The sequence below is a fragment of the Salvelinus fontinalis genome, chromosome 19 (assembly GCF_029448725.1).
Source record: "Salvelinus fontinalis isolate EN_2023a chromosome 19, ASM2944872v1, whole genome shotgun sequence".
Classification (NCBI taxonomy): domain Eukaryota; kingdom Metazoa; phylum Chordata; class Actinopteri; order Salmoniformes; family Salmonidae; genus Salvelinus; species Salvelinus fontinalis.
In genome coordinates, this window is record NC_074683.1 from 24,093,600 (window position 1) to 24,115,429 (window position 21,830).

General features: G+C 43.8%; 2 protein-coding genes and 1 pseudogene across 2 annotated transcripts in view; 2 read left to right on the plus strand and 1 right to left on the minus strand.

Moving 5' to 3' along the window:
• LOC129816525 (integral membrane protein 2B-like) overlaps nt 1–2,799 on the plus strand; it is a 33,419-nt gene extending 30,620 nt beyond the window's left edge. The window contains exons 2-6 of the mRNA XM_055871096.1: nt 204–335; nt 571–783; nt 911–1,021; nt 1,250–1,400; nt 1,850–2,799. Of these exons, the coding sequence (XP_055727071.1) occupies nt 204–335; nt 571–783; nt 911–1,021; nt 1,250–1,400; nt 1,850–1,938 (696 nt within the window). The 3' untranslated portion in view covers nt 1,939–2,799. The remainder of the gene's footprint in view (nt 1–203; nt 336–570; nt 784–910; nt 1,022–1,249; nt 1,401–1,849) is intronic.
• A 3,813-nt stretch (nt 2,800–6,612) lies between these two features.
• LOC129816527 (serine/threonine-protein kinase Nek5-like) lies at nt 6,613–19,163 on the plus strand. Its single transcript, XM_055871098.1, has 21 exons — nt 6,613–6,718; nt 7,146–7,284; nt 7,425–7,521; nt 7,620–7,717; nt 8,040–8,123; nt 8,241–8,311; nt 8,510–8,596; nt 9,650–9,704; nt 9,796–9,996; nt 10,578–10,671; nt 15,063–15,187; nt 15,348–15,598; nt 15,717–15,795; nt 15,940–16,056; nt 16,149–16,229; nt 16,426–16,533; nt 16,652–16,816; nt 17,036–17,234; nt 17,820–17,948; nt 18,169–18,301; nt 18,404–19,163. The coding sequence occupies exons 2-21, from the start codon at nt 7,156–7,158 to the stop codon at nt 18,648–18,650; spliced, it is 2,550 nt and encodes an 849-aa protein (XP_055727073.1). The 5' UTR covers nt 6,613–6,718; nt 7,146–7,155; the 3' UTR covers nt 18,651–19,163.
• Nucleotides 19,164–19,215: 52 nt separating this feature from the next.
• Nucleotides 19,216–21,830, minus strand: LOC129816528 (GDP-Man:Man(3)GlcNAc(2)-PP-Dol alpha-1,2-mannosyltransferase-like; annotated as a pseudogene).

Sequence of the window (21,830 nt, forward strand, 5' to 3'; positions counted from 1 at the left end):
AGGGCAGGGAAAGTAGAGTGTAGAGAAGGTGAGAAGTGTTTCAAGTGAATGAGGCGACGAGTAAAGATAGAGATGAGGATTGAATGACTTGGAAACATCTGGTGAACTGTGCACTTGACAATGAAGAATTAAAATGCATTCTTTGTCACATTTCAAAACAATATCTTTCTCACATCCTCCCTCTTCTCTCTGTGTTTCTCCAGGATCCAGAGGTGGCTCTACCGGTGCGCCAGCAGTCCAAGGCCTGGTGCTGGTGCATGTGCCTGGGCCTGGCCCTCATGCTGTCTGGCGTGGTGGTGGGAGGGGCCTACCTGTACAGGTACTACATCCTGGAGGTGAGACTGGATTACTCAGACCCCAGCGTCGATCTATGGCTTACTGAATACACTGTAGCTGGCTTGATTCTAATCGAATTGACACTTTTAAGAACTTATTGTATTTGTATACAACATTATAGTTCAAATGTGTAATTGACAAGAGACATGATGCTGGAAAGGTAGAGCTCCATGCAGTAAAAAGTATAAATATAAACGTTTTCCACCAAGTGCTGTGTGTCCTCCCGTCCACCAGGAGGGCCAGGTGTTTGTGTGCGGGGTGAAGTACCGTGAAGAAGACATGATGATCCTGGAGGAGGAGGATGTGGAGGTGGACCTGCCCTCTAGATTCAAAATGATCCAGGAGAACATCCGTGTACTGGAGGACCAGGAGGTGGCTCTCATCAATGTACCCGTGCCTGAGTTTGACGACAGTGACCCCGCCGACATCGTCCACGACTTCCAAAGGGTAAGGAAATTGAATCAACTTCAACCCTGCTGTTTATTGCTAACCCCTGTGATGTTTATGTAGGGATAACCACAGTTCCATGAGGATGTTCTCTGATTGAGTTTGTTCTGTTGGCTCCCTTCCATAGAGACTGACTGCCTACCTGGACCTATTCCTGAACAAATGCTATGTCATCCCCCTCAACACCTCCATCGTTATGCCTCCCAAGGACTTCCTGGAGCTGTTGGTCAACATCAAGGTAACAGGAACTGCTTTATGAATTATGTTCCAATAATGATAATAATACATTCGATTTCTTACCCACTTGTCTGGACACCCAATGTAATTCTATACTATTTTTAAAATGAAATAAGACCGTTTTGGTGGTTTTAATAAATGTTTTGAAATTAACCACCCAGTAGCTCTAGCTCATTCTGATAGGATATGTTATTCAATGTTGTACCCCTCTTTCTCCCCCCTCCCCCAGGCTGGTACCTACCTGCCCCAGTCCTACCTGGTCCATGAGGAGATGGTGGTGACTGAGCGCCTGGAGGATGTGGAACAACTGGGATACTTCATTAACAACCTCTGCCAGGGCAAAGACACCTACAAGCTGGAGCGCAGAGACAAAATCCTGGGTCAGTACACACAGACCCGTATAAATACACACACATGCACATATACAACACGCATGCATATACATCACAGATCACACACACGCGCTACATAGTTGTTTGGACAAGTGAAGAATTATGCTAACATGCCCAAAAGAAAATGGCTTCTACAGTCAGCCATCTTTTGCATGAGATATTGACTGACTGGTCTCTAAGCACACAGTTAGACCTCATATACCTAACACACCTCTCACACAGATGTGCATGCGTTCGCACAAGCGCACACACACACACGTCTTACAAAACTACCACATGGGCATTGCGACATATCTGATTCATACCTTTCCAAAATGATGTTTTCCCAAGTCTTGTATGAGCCTGTATGAACAACCAACCACCATATTGTGGCAGCTCATAAGGGTTTTTATCAGGTGTAGATCAGCATTTTATTCTCTCCATCCCCCACATTACAGGTATGCAGAAGCGCGAAGCTCTCAACTGCCACAAGATCCGTCACTTTGAGAACAAGTTTGTGGTGGAGACCTTGATCTGTGAGCCCTAGTGATGTCGTTGTGGCCGTGGGAAAAGTGGCACATCGTCTCTATACAACCTCGCTTTATTTTACTGGGAGCACAGTTGGAGATTTGTAATTGTAGTTTTTTCTGTTTTAAATGTTTCCATTTGTTATTTTACTTCAGGTAGTTTTGTGTGCGTGAGAATTGTAATGTGAAAAGGGGCAATTCGTCTCTGCTTAAAACATGTAAAAAAGGGTAGCAGCGTGTATTTTTTTTATTATTATGCACGGATGCTATTCTTCAACAAAAGACCGTAGGGTTCTGTTTTAGGGAGGATCTTTTCGAGGGCGGGACTGCTAGCTTGTCAAATGTTTAGATTACTTGAATAATCTAAAATTGTGATTTAAGGGTTGAATTGATGCAGAACATGTATGGTATAGACTTAATGAAACAGAATCTAATTGTATTTTTTAGTACAGAAATGAAAATGTTCAAAGGCATGGCAAATTGATACTTTTGTACCACTGAAACTGGTTTTAGAAGGGACTATTCCAAGGAGTTTTCTAGATTTTATATTTTAATTGTCTGCTGTAACTTAATATACTGCAAATATGATTTCTTAACTGTAAAACATAAGATACGAGTGTGGATACATGTTTTCTTTCATCTAGCTTTAAGAATAAATCAAAACCAAGACAATTATCAAAATAATTCTAATCAGGAATGCATTCATTCTTATACAGCAAAGTAAAACATACACGCTATCTTTTTTTCACAATTGTTTTTAGTGAATGTTTCTTTCTCCAAATGTACTTTTTTTTTTTTTTTTTATCACTCGTACTAATTTGTATATAACCTCTGTAAAGATATGACCAACACCACAATAAATCTTAAACCAGTAATACGGATATTGTAGTGTGGCCAGTGTGTTCCTTAATGCCACATTTTACTCTGACAGACTACACATAGATGCTGGTCATACAGGGGATTACATGGAGTTTTTAATTTAACCTTTATTTAACTAGGCAAGTCCGTTAAGCACAAATTCTTATTTACAATGACGGCCTACCCTGGCCAAACCCTAACCCGGACGACGCTGGGCCAATTGTGCGCCGTCCTATGGGACTCCCAATCACGGCCGGTTGTGATACAGCCTGGAATTGAACCAGGGTCTGTAGTGATGCCTCTAGCACTGAGATGCAGTGCCTTGCACCACTCGGGAGCACCCCCCCACCCCCGAGTGGCGTATGTATATTTTAAACCAAATACTTTTAGACTTACTCAAGTAGAATTTTACTGGATGACTTTTACTTGAGTCATTTTCTATTAAGGTATCTTCACTTTTATGACAATTGGATACTTTTTCCACCACTGTCTATGAGACTTGAAATTGAGCTCAGGTGCATTCTGTTTCCATTGATCCTCCTTGATATTTCTACAACTTAATTGGAGTCCACCTGTGGTAAATTCTATTTATTAGACATCATTTGGAAAGCACACACCTGTCTACACATGGTTCCACATTTGACAGTGCATGTCAGAGCAAAAACCAAGCCAGGAGGTCGAAGGAATTGTCCGTAGAGCTCCGAGACAGGATTGTAGGAAGGGTACCAAAACAATTAAGCAGCATTGACAGTCCCCAAGAACACATTGGCCTCCATCATTCTTGAGTGGAAGAAGATTGGAACCACGAAGACTTCCTAGAGCTGGCCACCCGACCAAACCGAGCAATCGGGGGAGAACCAAGTTTGACCAAGAACCTGATGGTCACTCTGACAGAGCTCCAGAGTTCCTCTGTGGTGATGGGAGAACCTTCCAGAAGGACAACCATTACATTTACATTTAAGTCATTTAGCAGACGCTCTTATCCAGAGCGACTTACAAATTGGTGCATTCACCTTATGACATCCAGTGGAACAGCCACTTTACAATAGCGCATCTAAACCATCTCTGCAGCACTCCACCAATCAGGCCTCTGTGGTAGAATGGTAGACGGAAGCCACTCAATAAAAGGCATGTGACAGCCCGCTTGGAGTTTGCCAAAAGGCACCTAAAGGACTCTGACCATAAGAAACAGGATTATCTGGTCTGATGAAACCAAGATTGAACTCTTTGGCCTGAATGCCAAGCGTCACGTCTGGAGGAAACCTGGCACCATCCCAGCCAAGACAACGCAGGAGTGGCTTCAGGACAAACTTCTGAATGTCCTTGAGTGGCCCAGCCAGAGGCCAGACTTGAACCCGATCGAACATCTCTGGAGAGACCTGAAAATAGCTGTAAAGCGATGCTCCCCATCCAACCTGACAGAGCTTGAGAGGATCTGCAAAGAAGAATGGGAGAAACTCCCCAAATACAGGTGTGCCAAGCTTGTAGCTTCATAACCTAGAAGATTTGATGCTGTAATCGCTGCCAAAGGTGCTTCAACAAAGGGTCTGAATACTAATGTAAATGTATTATTTCAGTTTCAATATTTTTGTATAAATTTGCAAACATTTCTAAAAACCTGTTTTTGCTTTGTTGTTATGGGGTGTTGTGTGTAGATTGATGAGGGGGAGAAAAAAAACTATTTAATCCATTTTAGAATAAGGCTGTAACATAACACTGTTGAAAAATCAAGACGACTGAATACTTTCCGAATGCACTGTAAAAGTATAGATGCTTTCCTTTTAATACACATGTTCATTATTTTACATTTGGCAACCTCATCCATTCCTGTCCTTATGTAAGCCCTATTCATGTGAACACATTTGCCACTTGTTTGAATGTAGTCATGCTGGCTTCGCCTCTGTTGTCATTGGATCCTGTTCACTGTATGCTGTTTATTTTGTGTGGTTGCATTTGCTTACGTTTGCTCCCATAGCAGTATGTCTCATCTCTGATAGCTATCAATTGACGTGTATTATAACTATAAGCCCTGTTATATGATCATAGTGGAAATATCTCTGATTAAGATCCTAATGAGTTGGACCTTGCAGAAGGGTGTCATGGGAGAGATGCCAGATGGGTTCTGCGTGTTCACCTTCACACCGACGTACTCAAGGTGATGAGGGTCCTATGGATTTTTCTACAGCATGTAGAGTACATATGCTTTTGTGAGCACCTTTTTGATATTGTTTTGAATAACCAATCCTTACTTTCTCTAATTTTAGTTAGTCCATGTTGGGACAATCTTTTTTAATTTCTCAGAATTATCAAAATTCTGTGACTTACACTCCCATCTCAAGAACATCCTGCTTTCTCTGTCACCCTGTTCTAAACACACACACACACACAGATGGCAGGGGAACACGTGGACAGGCGACAAGAAGAGACCGATATAGCAGTCGTTAGACTCCTGTCGTAAGCTAGTTCCCTCTGTGAGGAGGGAGATGCCAGCGATCAATAAGGCTGTCAGCCCAGAGTAGGAAGACTTCCTGTCATAAATTTATGAGGCCTGTGCTGAGTCACTGAATCATGGGATATGCTCTTTGAATTCTGTTGCCTGATGTTCTTGAATGGTTGCTGTCACTTCACACCAGAAAGGATGAATGATTGAATAGCTCTTATATATGTGGGTCACTGCACTGACACAGGTTAGGGACAGGAAGCCTGGTCAAGTCTTGTGGCTTGTGTATTCATATGTATTCATAAGGATCGCATCAAATAGATTGAAGTTCAAAATATCTAAGAGACATATCAGTATGACTTCATTTTTGTTAAGAAAAGATACAGTACAGGTTAGAATCTAAAGTGATGTGCATGTGTGTATTTCGGGCTGTACGTGTTTCCATGTTTGCATCGTGGGAACATTGCTCCCAGTTAGAGGAGGAATCTGTGAAGCGTATTTGCACACAGAGGGCTGGCCATCCACTGACCCTGTGGGAGAGCTCAGCTCTGTTGACAGACCACAGAGATGCTGGTAATGCAGGGGATTACATGGAGTGGTATGAGTCTGATGCCTCGTAAAGAGTCACTGATCCCACATACAGTAGAGGCCTTATGGCTAGCTGGTGTCCTGTGTTTCTGCTGGCAGGCCTGGGCTATAGGGTATAACTTACATTGGCATTAGTTGGTCCAGCTGCACCTTATCCACTGACTGGTCTGGAGCACAAACACACTCCCTTGCATTTCAACTTTGGGTGTGAAATAGGCTAATCTTGTAACAGCCATATGATCCATGGGCCTTGAATAAGCCAAAAAATTCAGCTGCCATACCAAGTTTTAAAAAGTGACTTGTCTTTGCACTTGCCACAAACCCATATCAGATTACCAGTCAAAGATAAATTAAAGATAGAATTGCATTATTAATATACATTCCATCAATCATTGATGCATAACCATGTCATCATGGTATGTATTGATATTTATAATGTGGTGTCGACCATTTCATTGGAACACATTTGTCCCTCATTAAAAGTGTAATAATAACTGAATGGACTGAGGATATATGTATGATACATTTCAGGCTCTTGACACCACTAGTTTAGATGGCTCCTGTTACCTAATCCATCTCAATGAAGTGTGCTTTCGGTGTTGGTTATTTTGCTCAGTGCTAAACATTTGATTCAGCATTGCCAGAATATTCCATTGAAAGAAGTGTAACAAACATTGCCATAAAATCTCTCTCTCTAATAATTAGCCCTTGAAATATGACACTCCCCGTATTTGGCTCCAGGTAGACAATTGCATTGAAGACATTGCCTACAAGTCCCAGAGTACTTTGCTTTTTTGTGCATCCTGCCATCAGTGTCAACATACTTTTCCGGTTAGATTTAACTCTGTTGAAAAACACACATCACCACATAGTGTTCCCACAAATGTACATTTGAAAGGGAACGTGTCGTCTTGGTAAGTACCACTTTTGTTTGTTTGTTTTTAATGTAAAGTAAAGCCCAATATTACACCAAAGAAGGTTGGTAAACTAGCTAGCAGACAAGCTAGCACATCGGCTCTGTGTATCTATCGCCATGGTAACGGGCTCGTGCTGCCCTGGCGTTTTGGCAGCTGATTTTGTGGGTATCATCTGATCCATCCTATCCCCAACCAATGACAAGGAATAGTGCTATCACCCGCCATCACGTCTTGCTATAAATAAATGTGTCGTGGTGAATTAAGCATATGAAATCCAAACCATTCTCGTGTGTGTGAAATTGCATTATACAAGTTCATGCACTTAGAGGTCTCATTTTCTGAGAACACACAAGGATGATTTGTAAATGTGTGACGATAGCTGTGTGTTTTCAAAACCCCTAAGTTTCTCCCACTGTTTCCTCAGGTGTGGTGTTATGAACCAGTATGAGGTGGTCCATCAAATTGGAGAGGGGGCATTTGGGAAGGCCTTCTTGGCCCTGAACAGGGACAGAGACTGGGGTGGTGAGAGCCAGTGCGTGGTCAAAGAGATCAACCTCAGAAAGGTACCAACCATAGACTTATCTGTGATGCTCATCAAATCATAACCAAGCCTCTACACAACCGACTGCATTGTTTTAACCAGTAGGCAAGACATTTGTTATGAGAATTTCCATCCCCTTTTTTGTTGCAATGTCATTCATAGATGTCACCTATGGAAAAGGAAGCATCCAAAAAGGAAGTATTTCTGCTTGCAAAGATGAAGCATCCAAATATCGTCACCTTTTTCAAATCATTTCAGGGTTTGTATTCAGTCAATATGTCTGTGTGTGTGTGTGTGCATACATGCGTTTGTGCTTGCTTGTGTGTGATGTTGATCAGTTTATCCTGTCTGAAACAGAGAGCACTAAACTTTACATAGTGATGGAGTACTGTGATGGAGGAGATCTGATGAAGAAGATCAGTATGCAAAGAGGGGTTATGTTTACTGAGGAGCAGGTACAGACACACACACACCACAGGAGGTTGGTGGCACCTTAATTGGGGAGGACTGGCTCATGATAATGGCTGGAGCGGAATGAGTGGAATTGTATCAAATACATCAAACACATGGTTTCCATGTGTTGGATGCCATTCCATTAGCACCATTTCAGACATTATTATGAGCTGTACTCCACTGAGACACACACACACACACACACACACACACACACACACACACACACACACACACACACACACACACACACACACACACACACACACACACACACACAGGGTTCAAGGAAAGACTCATGTAAACTATTTTGTTCCCACTCAGATAGTGGATTGGTTTGTACAGATCTGTTTGGGACTGAAGCACATCCATGACAGGAAGGTTTTGCACAGAGACATCAAAGCACAGGTATTAAACAGCTGTCATAGTCAGACAAAAGCCACATAGATATCAAAGCACAGGTACCACTTATAACAACTTGATCTACTCTGATCATTGTTTTGTTTTTGTATTGCTTTCCTTTAGAATATATTCCTTACCAAGAAGGGGATGAAAGCCAAGCTGGGAGACTTTGGCATTGCAAGAATGTTAAACAAGTGAGTTTCTATGATAGTGGCAGAAGACTCACAGCCAGGAAAGAGACTACTGGTATTTTCTCCATAACAGCTGCTGATTACAGAGAGCTAGGACATGTTCCAACCATGTTATTAACATTCCACATTGCCCCAACCATACTGTTACATTGTGTATTACCACTCATGTATATTTATGTTCTGATGAATGTGATTGGCTAGTACCATGGAGCTTGCCAGGACCTGTGTTGGGACGCCATATTACCTGTCTCCTGAGATCTGTGACAACAGACCGTACAATAACAAAACGTATGTACCATATTATCCTCCCTTCTTTTTAATACTCTCTCTCTCACTCTATCTATCGATGTCTTTCTCTCTTATTCACACACAGCCTCCCACTGGACACAGACGTCAGTTCAACGTCTAGTTTTGATTTACATTTGTTGGAGTTGTCAACTAACATGAATTCAACATGAAATCAACAACAAAAAATCACCATGCTGTTGGATTTAGGTAAAAAATTGGGTGAAAAAAATATGAAATCCAGTTAGTTTGTCATCACATAGCTTTTTTGGGTTGAAATGATGTGGAAACAACGTTGATTCATCCAGTGTCTTGGCCTGCAAAAGTAAAAGCCAAAATGTCAGTGTTGTGTTTTGGTGAAATGAGCTACTGTAACTCTACCTAGCACACCCACAAGATTTCCTGTTATGCTGTTATGAGTTTAGACAACCCAAAAATAGACCCTGTGTTACTTTCTACCAATAACATATGTCGGCGGTGTCTAATATGGTGATATGTTACCTGATGAGACACTGACTGACTGTGGGGAGAAGTTAACACATTTATTCAGTATATGAACATAACTGTTGTGTTGCAAACACCTTGCTCCATCTCAACAATCAAAACATTGTGTGACATAACGTATTTCGTGTTGGAACTTGTGTGTTTGTGTAAACAGTGAAGCAAGCAGACAGGACTGTAGAGCATTAGCTAGCTGCCTGATCAATCAGCCATGTGGCTGCAACAACGCCACAATATTTTCCATCATACTCTCATTCTGGCTAGTCTGAAATGGGTGTCCTCCCTCCATTAATAGGCGCACATACACATACACACTTTGTCTAGGCAGCTATTGTTCTGCTTTCTAGAACTGGGCTGTTTTGACACTAGCTGGGATAGAGAGGGCGCTCCCTGAGTTTCACTGTCATTTATGTGTCATTTCCCCTCTATTAGCTCATCATATATATCAGTAACTGCCATACACCATTACCACAGTTGCAAAGTATCCTTGTGCATTTTATAATGATTGCTCTTATATTCAACAACAATCTTTGACTGGTTCTCTCTGTTCCTCAGGGATATATGGTCTCTGGGCTGTGTCCTGTATGAGCTCTGCACCCTCAGACATCCAGTAAGCACTGCTACAAACACACGAATGCACACACATATGCACATGCAATTCAAAGCCACACTATCTCAATAGTATTTCTCTCCACCTGCAGTTTGAGGGCAACAGCCTGAGGCAGCTGGTAGTGAAGATCTGTAGGGGGCGCTATAACCCAGTCTCCACCCGCTACTCCTACGACCTGCGCCTGCTGGTCACTCAGCTGTTCAAGGTCAGCCCGCGAGACCGGCCCTCCGTCAACTCTGTCCTCAAACGGCCTTTCCTGGAGAAACACATCAGCAAACACCTGGACCCCCAGGTAACTACTAGGGTACCAAGAAAGGGACTGGAGGCTCGGCCGGTAACCTTTCTATACGTTCCCCCTTAGGCTTAGATAATTATAAACAAAGGGGTGACTTTCTGTTTATAGAAATTAACATTGAAATCTTTTTGGGTTGAAACGGTTAAACAAAACTTGCACAACCCAAGTGTCCTAACTACTCACACTTTGTAGAAGTCTTGTGACTTCTTGTCAAGAACAGATATTATTAGCTTGCATGTTTGTGTGTGTATGTTTTTGGTTTTACTATCCTTGTGGGGACCAGAAGTCCTCACAAGGATAATAAAACAAGGAACATTATGCCAGTCCCCTCAAGAAAACATATTTTAGCCTTAGGGGTTAGGTTTATGGTTAAGGTTACAATTAGGGTTAGGAGTTAAGGGTTTGGGGTTAAGGTTAGGTTAAGGACTAGGGAAAATAGGATTTTGAATGGGAATCAATTGTTTGGTCCCCACAAGGATAGTAAAACAAACATGTACAGTGTGTGTGTGTTATTGTATTATTGTGTTAACTTCAGGATGTCCTGTGCTGTTTCCTTACTCTGTTCTGGGTGTTTCTAGGTCATTGAGGAGGAATTCAGCCACACAGTGCTGCACAGAAAGAGAGCTGCAGGCCCACTGCCTAGAGTGCGGGCCGCACCAGTACAGATCACCGGTACACACGCTTAAGGGACATAAGCGAAAAGATTGTATTGCTGTATTTCTGTCTGAGTCCAAACATACCCTTAACATAATCATTAGCTTTTCTCAGAATGGTTTCAGCCACACATTACCCAACAACAAAGTTTCCTACTTAAATAGGCTTGGCTCATAGGCTTGGCTTCACAGTAGCTGTGATGAAATGTTGTCAGTTACACCACCTGGTGGTTAGGGTCATAGCATTCTCTCCAATATCTGTTCATCGTCATCAGAATACATTCACTAAAACTCTTGGCCTCAAAACCAGTTGCACAGAACTGAACTGTGAGCACAGTTCAAAGATTCCTGGGCGTGAAATGTAACTGACGTCAGCCGTGTCTCTCATTCTCAGAGTACAATCATCTGGTGAATGGCAATAGATGTTGTCATTCTATTAGGAAGCATGCCAGTGCTGACGTCAATTCTGGCACCTGTATTGTTATGGTACCCTTATAGCAACATTGGCTTGTCTGGGTATGCCAACTCAACATCACAATGATGTCAAATCAAATCAAATTTTATTTGTCACATGCGCCGAATACAACACCTTACAGTGAAATGCTTACTGAATAGCCCTTAACCAACAATGCTTTAAGAAGATTTTAAGAAAGTAAGTGTTAAGTAAAAAATAGAAAATAAAAAACAAAAGTAACAAGTAATCAAACAGAAGCAGTAAAATAATAATAGCGAGCCTACAGTTGAAGTCGGAAGTTTACATACACTTAGGTTGGAGTCATTAAAACTATGTTTTTCAACCACCCCACACATTTCTTGTTAACAAAATATAATTTTGGCAAGTCGGTTAGGACATCTACTTTGTGCACGACACAAGTCATTTTTACAACAATTGTTTACAGACAGATTATTTCACATATAATTCACTGTATCACAATTCCAGTGAATCAGAAGTTTACATACACTAAGTTGACTGTGCCTTTAAACAGCTTGGAAAATTCCAGAAAATTATGTCATGGCTTTAGAAGCTTCTGATAGGCTAATTGACATCATTTGAGTCAATTGGAGGTCTACCTGTGGATGTATTTCAAGGCCTACCTTCAAACTCAGTGCCTCTTTGCTTGACATCATGGGAAAATCAAAAGAAATCAGCCAAGACCTCAGAATTTCTTTCTCCAAATGCCTGAAGGTACCATGCTCATCTGTACAAACAATAGTACGCAAGTATAAACACCATGGGACCACGCAACCGTCATACCGCTTAGGAAGAAGACGCGTTCTGTCTCCTAGAGATGAACGCACTTTGGTGCGAAAAGTGCAAATCAATCCCAGAACAACAGGAAAGGACCTTGTGAAGATGCTGGAGAAAACAGGTACAAAATTATCGATATCCACAGTAAAACAAGTCCTATATCAACATAACCTGAAAGACCACTCAGCATGGAAGAAGCCCCTGCTCCAAAACCGCCATAAAAAAAGCCAGACTACGGTTTGCAACTGCACATGGGTACAAAGATTGTACTTTTTTGGTCTGATGAAACAAAAATAGTACTGTTTGGCCATAATGACCATCGTTATGTTTGGAGGAAAAAGGGGGAGGCTTGAAAGCCGAAAAACACCATCCCAACCATGAAGCACGAGGGTGGCAGCATCATTTTGTGGGGGTGCTTTGCTGCAGGAGGGACTGGTGCACTTCACAAAATAGATGGCGGCATGAGGGAGGACAATTATGTGGATATTTTGAAGCAACATCTCAAGACCTCAGTCAGGAAGTTAAAGCTTGGTCGCAAATGGGTCTTCCAAATGGACAATGACCCCAAGGATACTTCCAAAGTTGTGGCAAAATGGCTTAAGTACAACAAAGTCAAGGTATTGGAGTGGCCATCACAAAGCCCTGAACTGAAAAAGTGTGTGCAAGCAAGGAGGCCTACAAACCTGACTCAGTTACACCAGCTCTGTCAGGAGGAATGGGCCAAAATTCACATAACTTATTGTGCTAAGTTTGTGGAAGGCTACCCAAAATGTTTGACCCAAGTTAAACAATTTAAAGGCAATGCTACCAAATACTATTGAGTGTATGTAAACTTCTGACCAACTGGGAATGTGATGAAAGAAATAAAAGCTGAAATAAATCATTTTCTCTACTATTATTCTGGCATTTCACATTCTTAAAATAAAGTGGTGATCCTAACTGATCTAAGACAGGGAATCTTTACTAGGATTAAATGTCAGGAATTGTGAAAAACTGAGTTTAAATGTATTTGGCTAAGGTGTATGTAAACTTCCGACTTCAACTGTATATACAGGGGATACCGGTACAGAGTTAATGTGCGGGGGCACCGGATGGTCGAGGTAATTGAGGTAATATGTACATGTAGGTAAAGTGAATATGCATAGATAATAACCAGAGAGTAGCAGCAGCGTAAAAAAAGGGGTTTGGGTAGCCCTTTGATTAGCTGTTCAGGAGTCTTATGGCTTGGGGGTAGAAGCTGTTTAGAAGCCTTTTTGATCTAGATTTGGCGCTCCGGTACCACTTGCCGTGCGGTAGCAGAGAGAACAGTCTATGACGGGTGGTTGGAGGGTGGTTGGAGTCTTTGACCATTTTTATGGGCCTTCCTCAGACACCGCCTGGTATAGAGGTCCTGGATGTCAGGAAGCTTGGCACCAGAGATGTACTGGGCCGTATGTACTTCCCTCTGTAGTGCTTTGCGGTCGGAGGCCGAGCAGTTGTCATACCAGGCAGTGATGCAACCAGTCAGGATGCTCTCGATGGTGCAGCTGTAGAAACTTTTGAGAAACTGAGGACCCATGCCGAATCTTCTCAGTCTGCTGAGGGGAAATAGGTTTTGTCGTGCCCTCTTCATGACTGTTTTAGTGTGTTTGGACCATGATAGTTTGTTGGTGATGTGGACACCAAGGAACTTGAATCTCTCATCCTGCTCCAATACAGCCTTGTCGATGAGAATGGGAGCGTGCTTTGTCCTCCTTTTCCTGTAGTCCACAATCATCTCCTTTGTCTTGATTACGTTGAGGGAGATGTTGTTGTCCTGGCACCACACGGCCAGGTCTCTGACCTCCTCCCTATAGGCTGTTTCATCATTGTCGGTGATCAGGCCTACCACTGTTGTGTCATCGGCAAACTTGATGATGGTGTTGGAGTCATGCCTGGCCATGCAGTCACAAGTGAACAGGGAGTACAGGAGGGGACTGACCATGCACCCCTGAGGGGCCCCCGTGTTGAGTATCAGTGTGGTGGATGTGTTGTTACCTACCCTTACCACCTGGGGGCGGCCCGTCAGGAAGTCTAGGATCCAGTTGCAGAGGGAGATGTTTAGTCCCAGGGTCCTTAGCTTAGTGATGAGCTTTGAGGGCACTATGGTGTTGAACGCTGATCTGTAGTCAATGAATAGCTATCTCACATAGGTGTTGCTTTTGTTCAGGTGGGGAAGGGCAGTGTTGAGTGCAATACGGATTGCATCATCTGTGGATCTGTTGGGGCGGTATGCAAATTGGAGTGGGTCTAGGGTTTCTGGGATAATGGTGTTGATGTTAGCCATGACCAGCCTTTTAAAGCACTTCATGGCTACAGACTTGAGTGCTACCTGTCGGTATTCATTTAGGCAGGTTGCCTTAGTGGTCTTGAGCACAGGGACTATGGTGGTCTGCTTGAAACATGTTGGTATTACAGACTCAGTCAGGGACAGGTTGAAAATGTTAGTGAAGGCACTTGCCAGTTAGTCAGCGCATGCTGGGAGTACACATCCTGGTAATCTGTCTGGCCCTGCGGCCTTGTGGATGATGTTGACCTGTTTAAAGGTCTTCCTCACATTGGCTACAGAGAGAGTGATCACACGGTGTTACTTGCCTTGAAGCGAGCATAAAAGTAATTTAACTCTTCTGGTAGGATCGTGTCACTGGGAAGCCCGCAGCTGTGCTTCTCTTTGTAGTCTGTAATGGTTTAGCAAGCCCTACCACATCCGACGAGAATCGGAGCCAGTGTAGTACGATTCAATCTTAGTCCTGTATTGATGCTTTGCCTGCTTAATGGGTCGTCAGAGGGCATAGCAGGATTTCTTATAGGCTTCCGGGTTAGAGTCCCGCTCCTTGAAAGCGGCAGCTCTACCCTTTAGCTCAGTTCGGATATTGCCTGTAATCCATGGCTTCTGGTTGGGGTATGTATGTACGGATGTACGTACGGTCACTGTGGGGACGACGTCATCGATGCACTTATTGATGAAGCCAGTGACTGATGTGGTGTACTCAATGACATCGGGGGAATCCCGGAACACATTCCAGTCTGTGATAGCAAAACAGTCCTGTAGCTTGTGATATTTCATCACAATGATTTAACTCCTATCTGTTAGCTGCATACTGTATGTATCTCCTTTTTAATTCATCCTCTGTTGGGTCCAGAAATAATCCCCAAAGCCAGAGTCTCAGAGAGGCCTCCTCCTCGGTCGAAGCCTGGGCCCTCGGTGAAGAAACCGCCCCCCAAACCAGATTGGAAACCCCCTACCAGAGTCATGCCACAGCACAAAGTAACTCACCTGTCTAACGACCAACTATATCAGTTACTCCTACAGTAGCTTACTATTGTATAACAGCTACAACATGAAAGCATGTTCCTAGAACTGTACCACTGAAATTCCATTTTATCTTGTTCCATCTTATCTTTTGGGTTTATGTTTTGTTCATCAGCCGTTTCATCTACGAGCAGCACAGATTAGGGTTCCAGTGGCCAGACAATACGGTCAACAGAACCCCAGGTGGGACGGTCAGGCTGAAGTCAACCCTTACGACCACCACTATGCCCAGCTGGACGCCATCCAGAGGAGATACTCTCCTCTACCTCCTCGTCCTCCTCTTCCCTCCTGTCATCCTCCGGTGGTTCAGGAGAGACCTGTGGAGCGCTATGATGACAGAGAGAATCACCCAGAACCTTATCAATTGTGAGTGTTCAGTCAAGCATAACCATAATTATAGAATAATGAAGTGTTCTTCAAACCTGGTCCTTGCGAGATACAGGGTTTGCAGGCGTTTGTTAATTTGTGTGTGTTCGGCCTTCAGGGTGGCTGCTGCTCATGATGAATACCGCCAGAGGAGACAGGAGGCCAACCAGTACAAGCTGAGGGCAGAGAAACAGCTGGTGGGTCTCAGGCTGTATTATGCTGAAACAGACAGCTGTTTACTGGCTTCTGTTAAATACTAGAAAAACTGGATATGCTGCTGATGTATTGTAACTGTAATATCTGTAAATATGAACCCTGGCCCTTCCCTTTTTCACCCCCAGGGCCTGCGGCCCTCCACAGCAGACACTGAGCATTACAGACAGCCTGAGCAGGACCAGGGGGCAGGGCGACCTGCACATCCACCCACACCTCACGACAGGAGGCAGGATGGGCAGCAGGTAAGACGGAACGGCAGGAGAAGGTGCAGAAAAGTGAATACGTGATTTATTGTTTATTTGTCAAACATTCATGTTCATGTCTATATGTATAGGAGTATCTACGGAAGTTGCAGCACATCAGACAGCAATATTATAATGAGATGAGAGATATCAGAATGAGAGCTGATGCTGAGGTAAACACAACAACATATTGACAAAGGTTTCTCTGTCATTCCTTATGCCCTACCATTCTTTATCACAACCACGTGCTATCTGCATAACACCACTGCACCTTTCTAATACCATTCTCACTGTACCAAACACAGATTTTCCCAGAATTGAAGTCTATATAATGACATTGATATTAACAGAACAGACATATCTTTTCAGCCTCAGCCACAAGTGAAACCAGGCACATACCTGGTAGAGAAGCCCAGACACATAGAGCCACCAACACATAGTGGAGACCAGGACAGAGACAGACCCCAACCTGACCAGGTAAGACCAGGGGCTTATTGCGAACATTCACATAGAAATGGATTGTGTTAAACAGAAGTCTCTCACAATAAATAATAATTTCAGGCCTGTATCTTAAATTTCTATCTGCAACATTTAGGACATTGAAGGAGCCCTGAGACAGATCAGGCAGGAGAACAGACTGGAGAGGAGAGAGCTACAGAAGAAGCACAAAGACAAGAAAGCTATCATGTTTGAGATCAAGTTAAATGACGAAAGGATTCAAGAGGATGAAGACAAAGAAAAAGAGGAGAAGAGGGATGAGGTGAGAATAGAGGACAAAAAGGAAGACGAGAAAGAGGTAAAAGATGACATGTTACCATGTTGCCTGAGTGAGTATGTTCATTTCAACGTGGTGTGTGACTTCACTTAGGACAATGGTGGGGCTCTCAAGCATCTCACCGTTTACCCGGTGTGTGTGTGTCTGTGTCTGTCTGTGTGTCTGTGTTTACCCGGTGTGTGTGTCTGTGACCCACTGAACCAGACCCTGAGCTTCCAGGCAGGGGAGGACCTGAGGCACAGGGATTGGTCTGGGGCAGGATTGGGGGCAGGGCAGGATGAAGGCACCCCCAGGTCTGAGGTGAGGAAGGGGTGGCGCCAGGCAGCACCACAGACCCTACTGGATGCCCTGGCTGAGATGGACGTGTCATCAGTGTGTACCACCATGGCTGTGCCTGAACTGGGTGAGTGGAAAGGACACAATGGAAGAATCTGAATTGCATACTCCTCGCGTTTTGAAGCGGCCAGGACCAATACCTCCTCTGTCCTCTCTCCTTCGTGTCCCAGAAACCAATAAGTGGTCAAGGAGAGTGTCAATTCGTTAGTAGGCGAACCGATTAGTACGCTACCCTCCTCAATTACCTACTTCGCCAAAGGATCCACAAGAGTATCCTCCCAGCGGCAAGTGCGGATGTGTTTTTTAATCCGCCACACCCCCTTTAAATCAGCTGTTGTTTTCTTGCAGGAGGAAAACTTAAACATTTAAAAACTATACGCTACTTATCCTTTAATCTATAAAATGTCTTGAACAACTAACTTAAATAGTTTTACGAATGTACACATTTATTTTGGAATTTCACCCTGTATATGGAATTTGCCTGATGACGTGATTGGAGAAGCAGAGTCTAACTTCATACAAGTGCATTTTTGTCCACTTTCCCTCTCCTTGCCGCCTCTCCTCAAGAGAGGACGCAGGAGTTTTAAAAAAACAATTACTCTTGGTGTCAGTGTTCAGCAGGGTCAGTACTGTACTCTCTTCCTTCCCCCAGGTGACGCTGCAGATCTCGAGGGGAAGGCAATAGGGGAGAGGAGACAGTGGGGTGAGGGTCCCCCCAACACCCTGCTCCATGCTTTGGGCCAGGCTGAGCTAACCTCCACCCTGGACTCCGTAATGCCAGGTCAGACTCCTCTTAGAATTGACCCCAGGGTTTTAGATTGATAGGGAGAATCTCGATTGTATACTCATCGCGTCCTCTCGAAAGTCACATGGACAGGACCTCTGGCTTTGGGTTTTGAGAAGGAGAGGATGCGAGGAGTATGCAATTGAGATTCTCCCCAGGTCTAGGATTCTCAAATACAAGAGCACAGCAATTAGACACCTTTCTCCTTTCCTCTTAGAACCATTGACTGAGAAAGACCGCGCCAAGGAGCAGGAGGAAGCTGAAACAAAGGAAAAAGCGGAGGAGAATAAAGACTCAGATGTGGAGATGGACGAGGAGCGTCTAGAGCCCAGGTCGGATGATGACGACACGTGAGTGTGACACTGGTCTGATGCTGACAATGTGCTTGTGTTACTAGGACAACCTTTATGACATTTCATTCTTCCTACATTTTACAATCTCTCCTTCCTCAGGAACTTTGAGGAGTCTGAAGATGAGCTGAGAGGTGGCAGAGTCAATGATGAACCTTTTTATAATGGAGTAGTGGGGGAAATAGAGTTACAGTCAGGAAACTGTAGATCTCCAGCAAATACACCATGTGATACCTTCATAGAGGGTAAACTCTCTCAGACTCAAGCTGCAGGGTGTGAGACTTTGGCAGAGCAACCAAGGGATACCCAGGTTTCAGACGAGGACTGTGAGGCTAATAAGAAGCAATAGCCAGAAAATTAGTTTTCATATTATTTAGATTTAAGTGAAACGATGACAAGGACCTTGTTAATGGATTCCTTTCTACAAAAACAGCAAGTTTGAGTAAGCTGTCTTTATAAATTTTCAGCAACAAAACGTGCATATTTTTTTCTTGGCTATAGACATCACAGGAGGTTGGTGGCACCTTAATTGGGGAGGACAGCCTCATGGTAGTGGCTTGAGTAGATTGTATCAAATACATGGTTTTGCGCCGCTGCAGCCTTCACTGCAAACCTGTGGCAAGAATAGGTATCACTTGGCCCAAACTTGAACCTAGTAGACCTGTCTTACATTTTTCTAAACTGCAGGTGAAAGTTTGGCGCTACCTATTCTTGCCACAGGTTACAAGTATTTGGGTGTTGAAAATGTTTCAGTATTGTTGTTACATGGAGCAACTTCTAAAGACTAAATCCAAATAAAGTACAACAAGGTTGAATTTTTTTATTCAGACATGAACAATACATGTACTTTTCCAAAAGAAAACATTGTTTGTACATTTTGTGCACATTAAATCAGTAACTTTCTGAGCCATGGTCCCGTACAGAGAAGGCGGGGGGGGGGGGGAATAAAATAGCACAATGATATTTAATCATTCTTCGCAGGTGAAACCAGTACAGAAACCTCTATTCAGGATCAAATGCTTTTTGAGTGTAAATGTATAAATAGAATGTCCACCACATCACTGTAACTATCAAGACAGAGCAGGTAAGATAAGCATTCTTATTTATTCATATTAATAAAGCCAGCAAAGCTCCGATAGACCATCAGCGAGACAACATTCTCGGCCAATCAGGCCTGTGAGTGCTGCAGAGGGGAGGGGCTTCAGTCTGAGGTGGGAGTGATTGGTCTTCCTTCTTCGCTGCTGTGTTCCCATCAGAGGTTCCATGGAAGACAGGAAGCTAGAGTCAAACTCATGGTTTGAGAAACCACGTACAGACCGCCGGGAGTTCCGCCGGATCTTAATCGTGCCGCCAACGACAGGGTCAGGATGGTCTCCATGGCAGTGGCGTAGCTGTCCTCGCTGTCGGCCAGGAAGCCAGTCTATCCACCCTCGTAGGGAACCACGATGTCCAGCTTGGGGTAGCCGGACTTGTGAACCAGGAGTCCCTGCAGCCATATATTCTACGACACCTGAGACAGAAGAGAGGCAGAATAGGGACAGGGATCACGAGTTTGGCATTTACAATACTTGTCTAAAAGATAAGATGGTAGAGATAAGATTAATACCTAAGCCAAAATGCTCGTTCCACATAGTGTGCACGCCAATGGTGCCATCCATCAGCTCCCTCTTTAGCTCCTCAAAGGAAGCGTTGAGTTTAAACTCCACCCTGTCAGTCACACACAGCTCCTGGCACAACCCCTTAGCATCAACACTATCCTCATCCTCCTGGTTATGGCAGCAACCAATCAACACCAGTCTGAGACTCCCGCCCGCCCCTTTCCTCTCCAGAAGCTTCTGAAATGGCCTTATCTGTAGCCGGTAGTCTTTTTCTGGACAGAACTGACCCACGGACACTATCGAATGGCACTTCCTGTCTCTGATAACCTCCCCTTTCACCTCATCCTCCAATGGCATGTCAATGAAGAAACGGACGTCACAGGGCAGGTAGACCATGCCGGTGCGGCTGGAGATGCGCCACAGAGCCGGGATGTGGCCCAGTGTCCAGGTTGAGTTGATCATGACGACATCGCTGCAGGAGCCAGCTAGGCCGTAGATCAGAGCGAAGGCACAGTAGTACATCACCTTAACCGTACTAAGTACAGGGTTAGTAGAGATGTAGTCTGCATTGTTGAACCTGTAGGGATTGTAGAAGGGAGTGGACGATTACAAATACTGCAGAGGAAAATCAATTTGATAACCAGGCCTATAACAAAGACACACTATTAAAGAGCACATTATCTTCAGTATCACAATATCAATATGCTTTATGTAATTAAAATAAACAGTACTGACCTGGGGTTCCACTCACCACAGAAAGCATGTTGAGTTTTTTTTTTTTTTTTTGTATCTTTTTTTTTTACAGGGACAGTGCACATTAATCAACGTTTCAGTAAAAGTGCCGGTTTTAGCCAGCCGGCTAATTTTCAACCGCAGTCCCATGGCAGGTTATTGTGAGTACTGACGGTGGGGAAGTGCACATAGCTGCCCACCCTGCATCCTCCCAGGTAGCGGAAGATAGGCAGAGTGAAGGCATAGCCCATGAAGTCCAAATAATAGGTCTGGTATAAAGGATGTGAGGGCTTCCCAGCCCAGGCACATTGTGTTCCCAGCAGGGTGAAGTGGGGGTAGGAGCTAGCCTCAAGCAAGAGACGGTTCTTCAGGAATATGAAAGTCACTGGACGAGACAGCCTGATGTTGAATCATTGTCGTGACACCCTCCAGAATCTATTGCCCCGTGACACCTTGGTCACCGGTGTACACAACAGAGATGTTTGGGTATCTACAGGAGGGAAGACACAGAAGAGACAACTCAACATATCAGGAGATGAAGTAATGGAAAACACAGGTTATGAAGCTTATGAGCACTATGAATGCATTGAAATCTAAAAATAGGCCCAGACAGTGTAAACCTGCCTATCCTGAAGTGTTCTGAGGGCACACGCTCCCCGCCCCCTTCTGCATTGCAGTAGGGGTGGAAAAAGGCCACCGTTGGGGAGCTGTCCTGAGCCAGGCGTGTTTTCCGACTCCTCTGCAGCCACATTCGGAAACCCATGGCCAGTAGAAACAAGCAGCGTCAGCACCAAGTTCAGACACACGCATGGCAGCACCATGGCCCATACTAATCTGTTAAAAGACAGGAAGAAATATACTACTAGCGAGAACACCATGGTGGCTGACTGACTGGTTCTCAGTAGCTAACTAACTATGAATTTAACAATGTTATGTCGATACAATGAACTCCGATTTTAAAATGTATTTTCTTAGTCATAGATATGGCTACTAGCTAGCTATGATTGTCACTTGTTCTTTCTTCATATAGCCAGTTTCTGTTGGCAATAACTGTAAGGTTAAGATAACTACGATCTGCATTTACTACAACAGGTGTTCGAAACAAAGCAACATAATTTATTTAATGATTATTACCTGATGAAGTCGCATGAGCACAGAGACAGATGATGATCATGGCCAGCCATCTTGACAACACAAAC

Excerpts from the sequence above, each read along its gene's own strand:
- LOC129816527 (XM_055871098.1), top strand. The coding sequence starts at position 7,156 with ATGAACCAGTATGAGGTGGTCCATCAAATTGGAGAGGGGGCATTTGGG. Across the intron at positions 9,705-9,795 it reads TCTGCACCCTCAGACATCCA|TTTGAGGGCAACAGCCTGAG; the intron begins GTAAGCACTGCT and ends CTCCACCTGCAG. Across the intron at positions 18,302-18,403 it reads AGGTCGGATGATGACGACAC|GAACTTTGAGGAGTCTGAAG; the intron begins GTGAGTGTGACA and ends CTCCTTCCTCAG.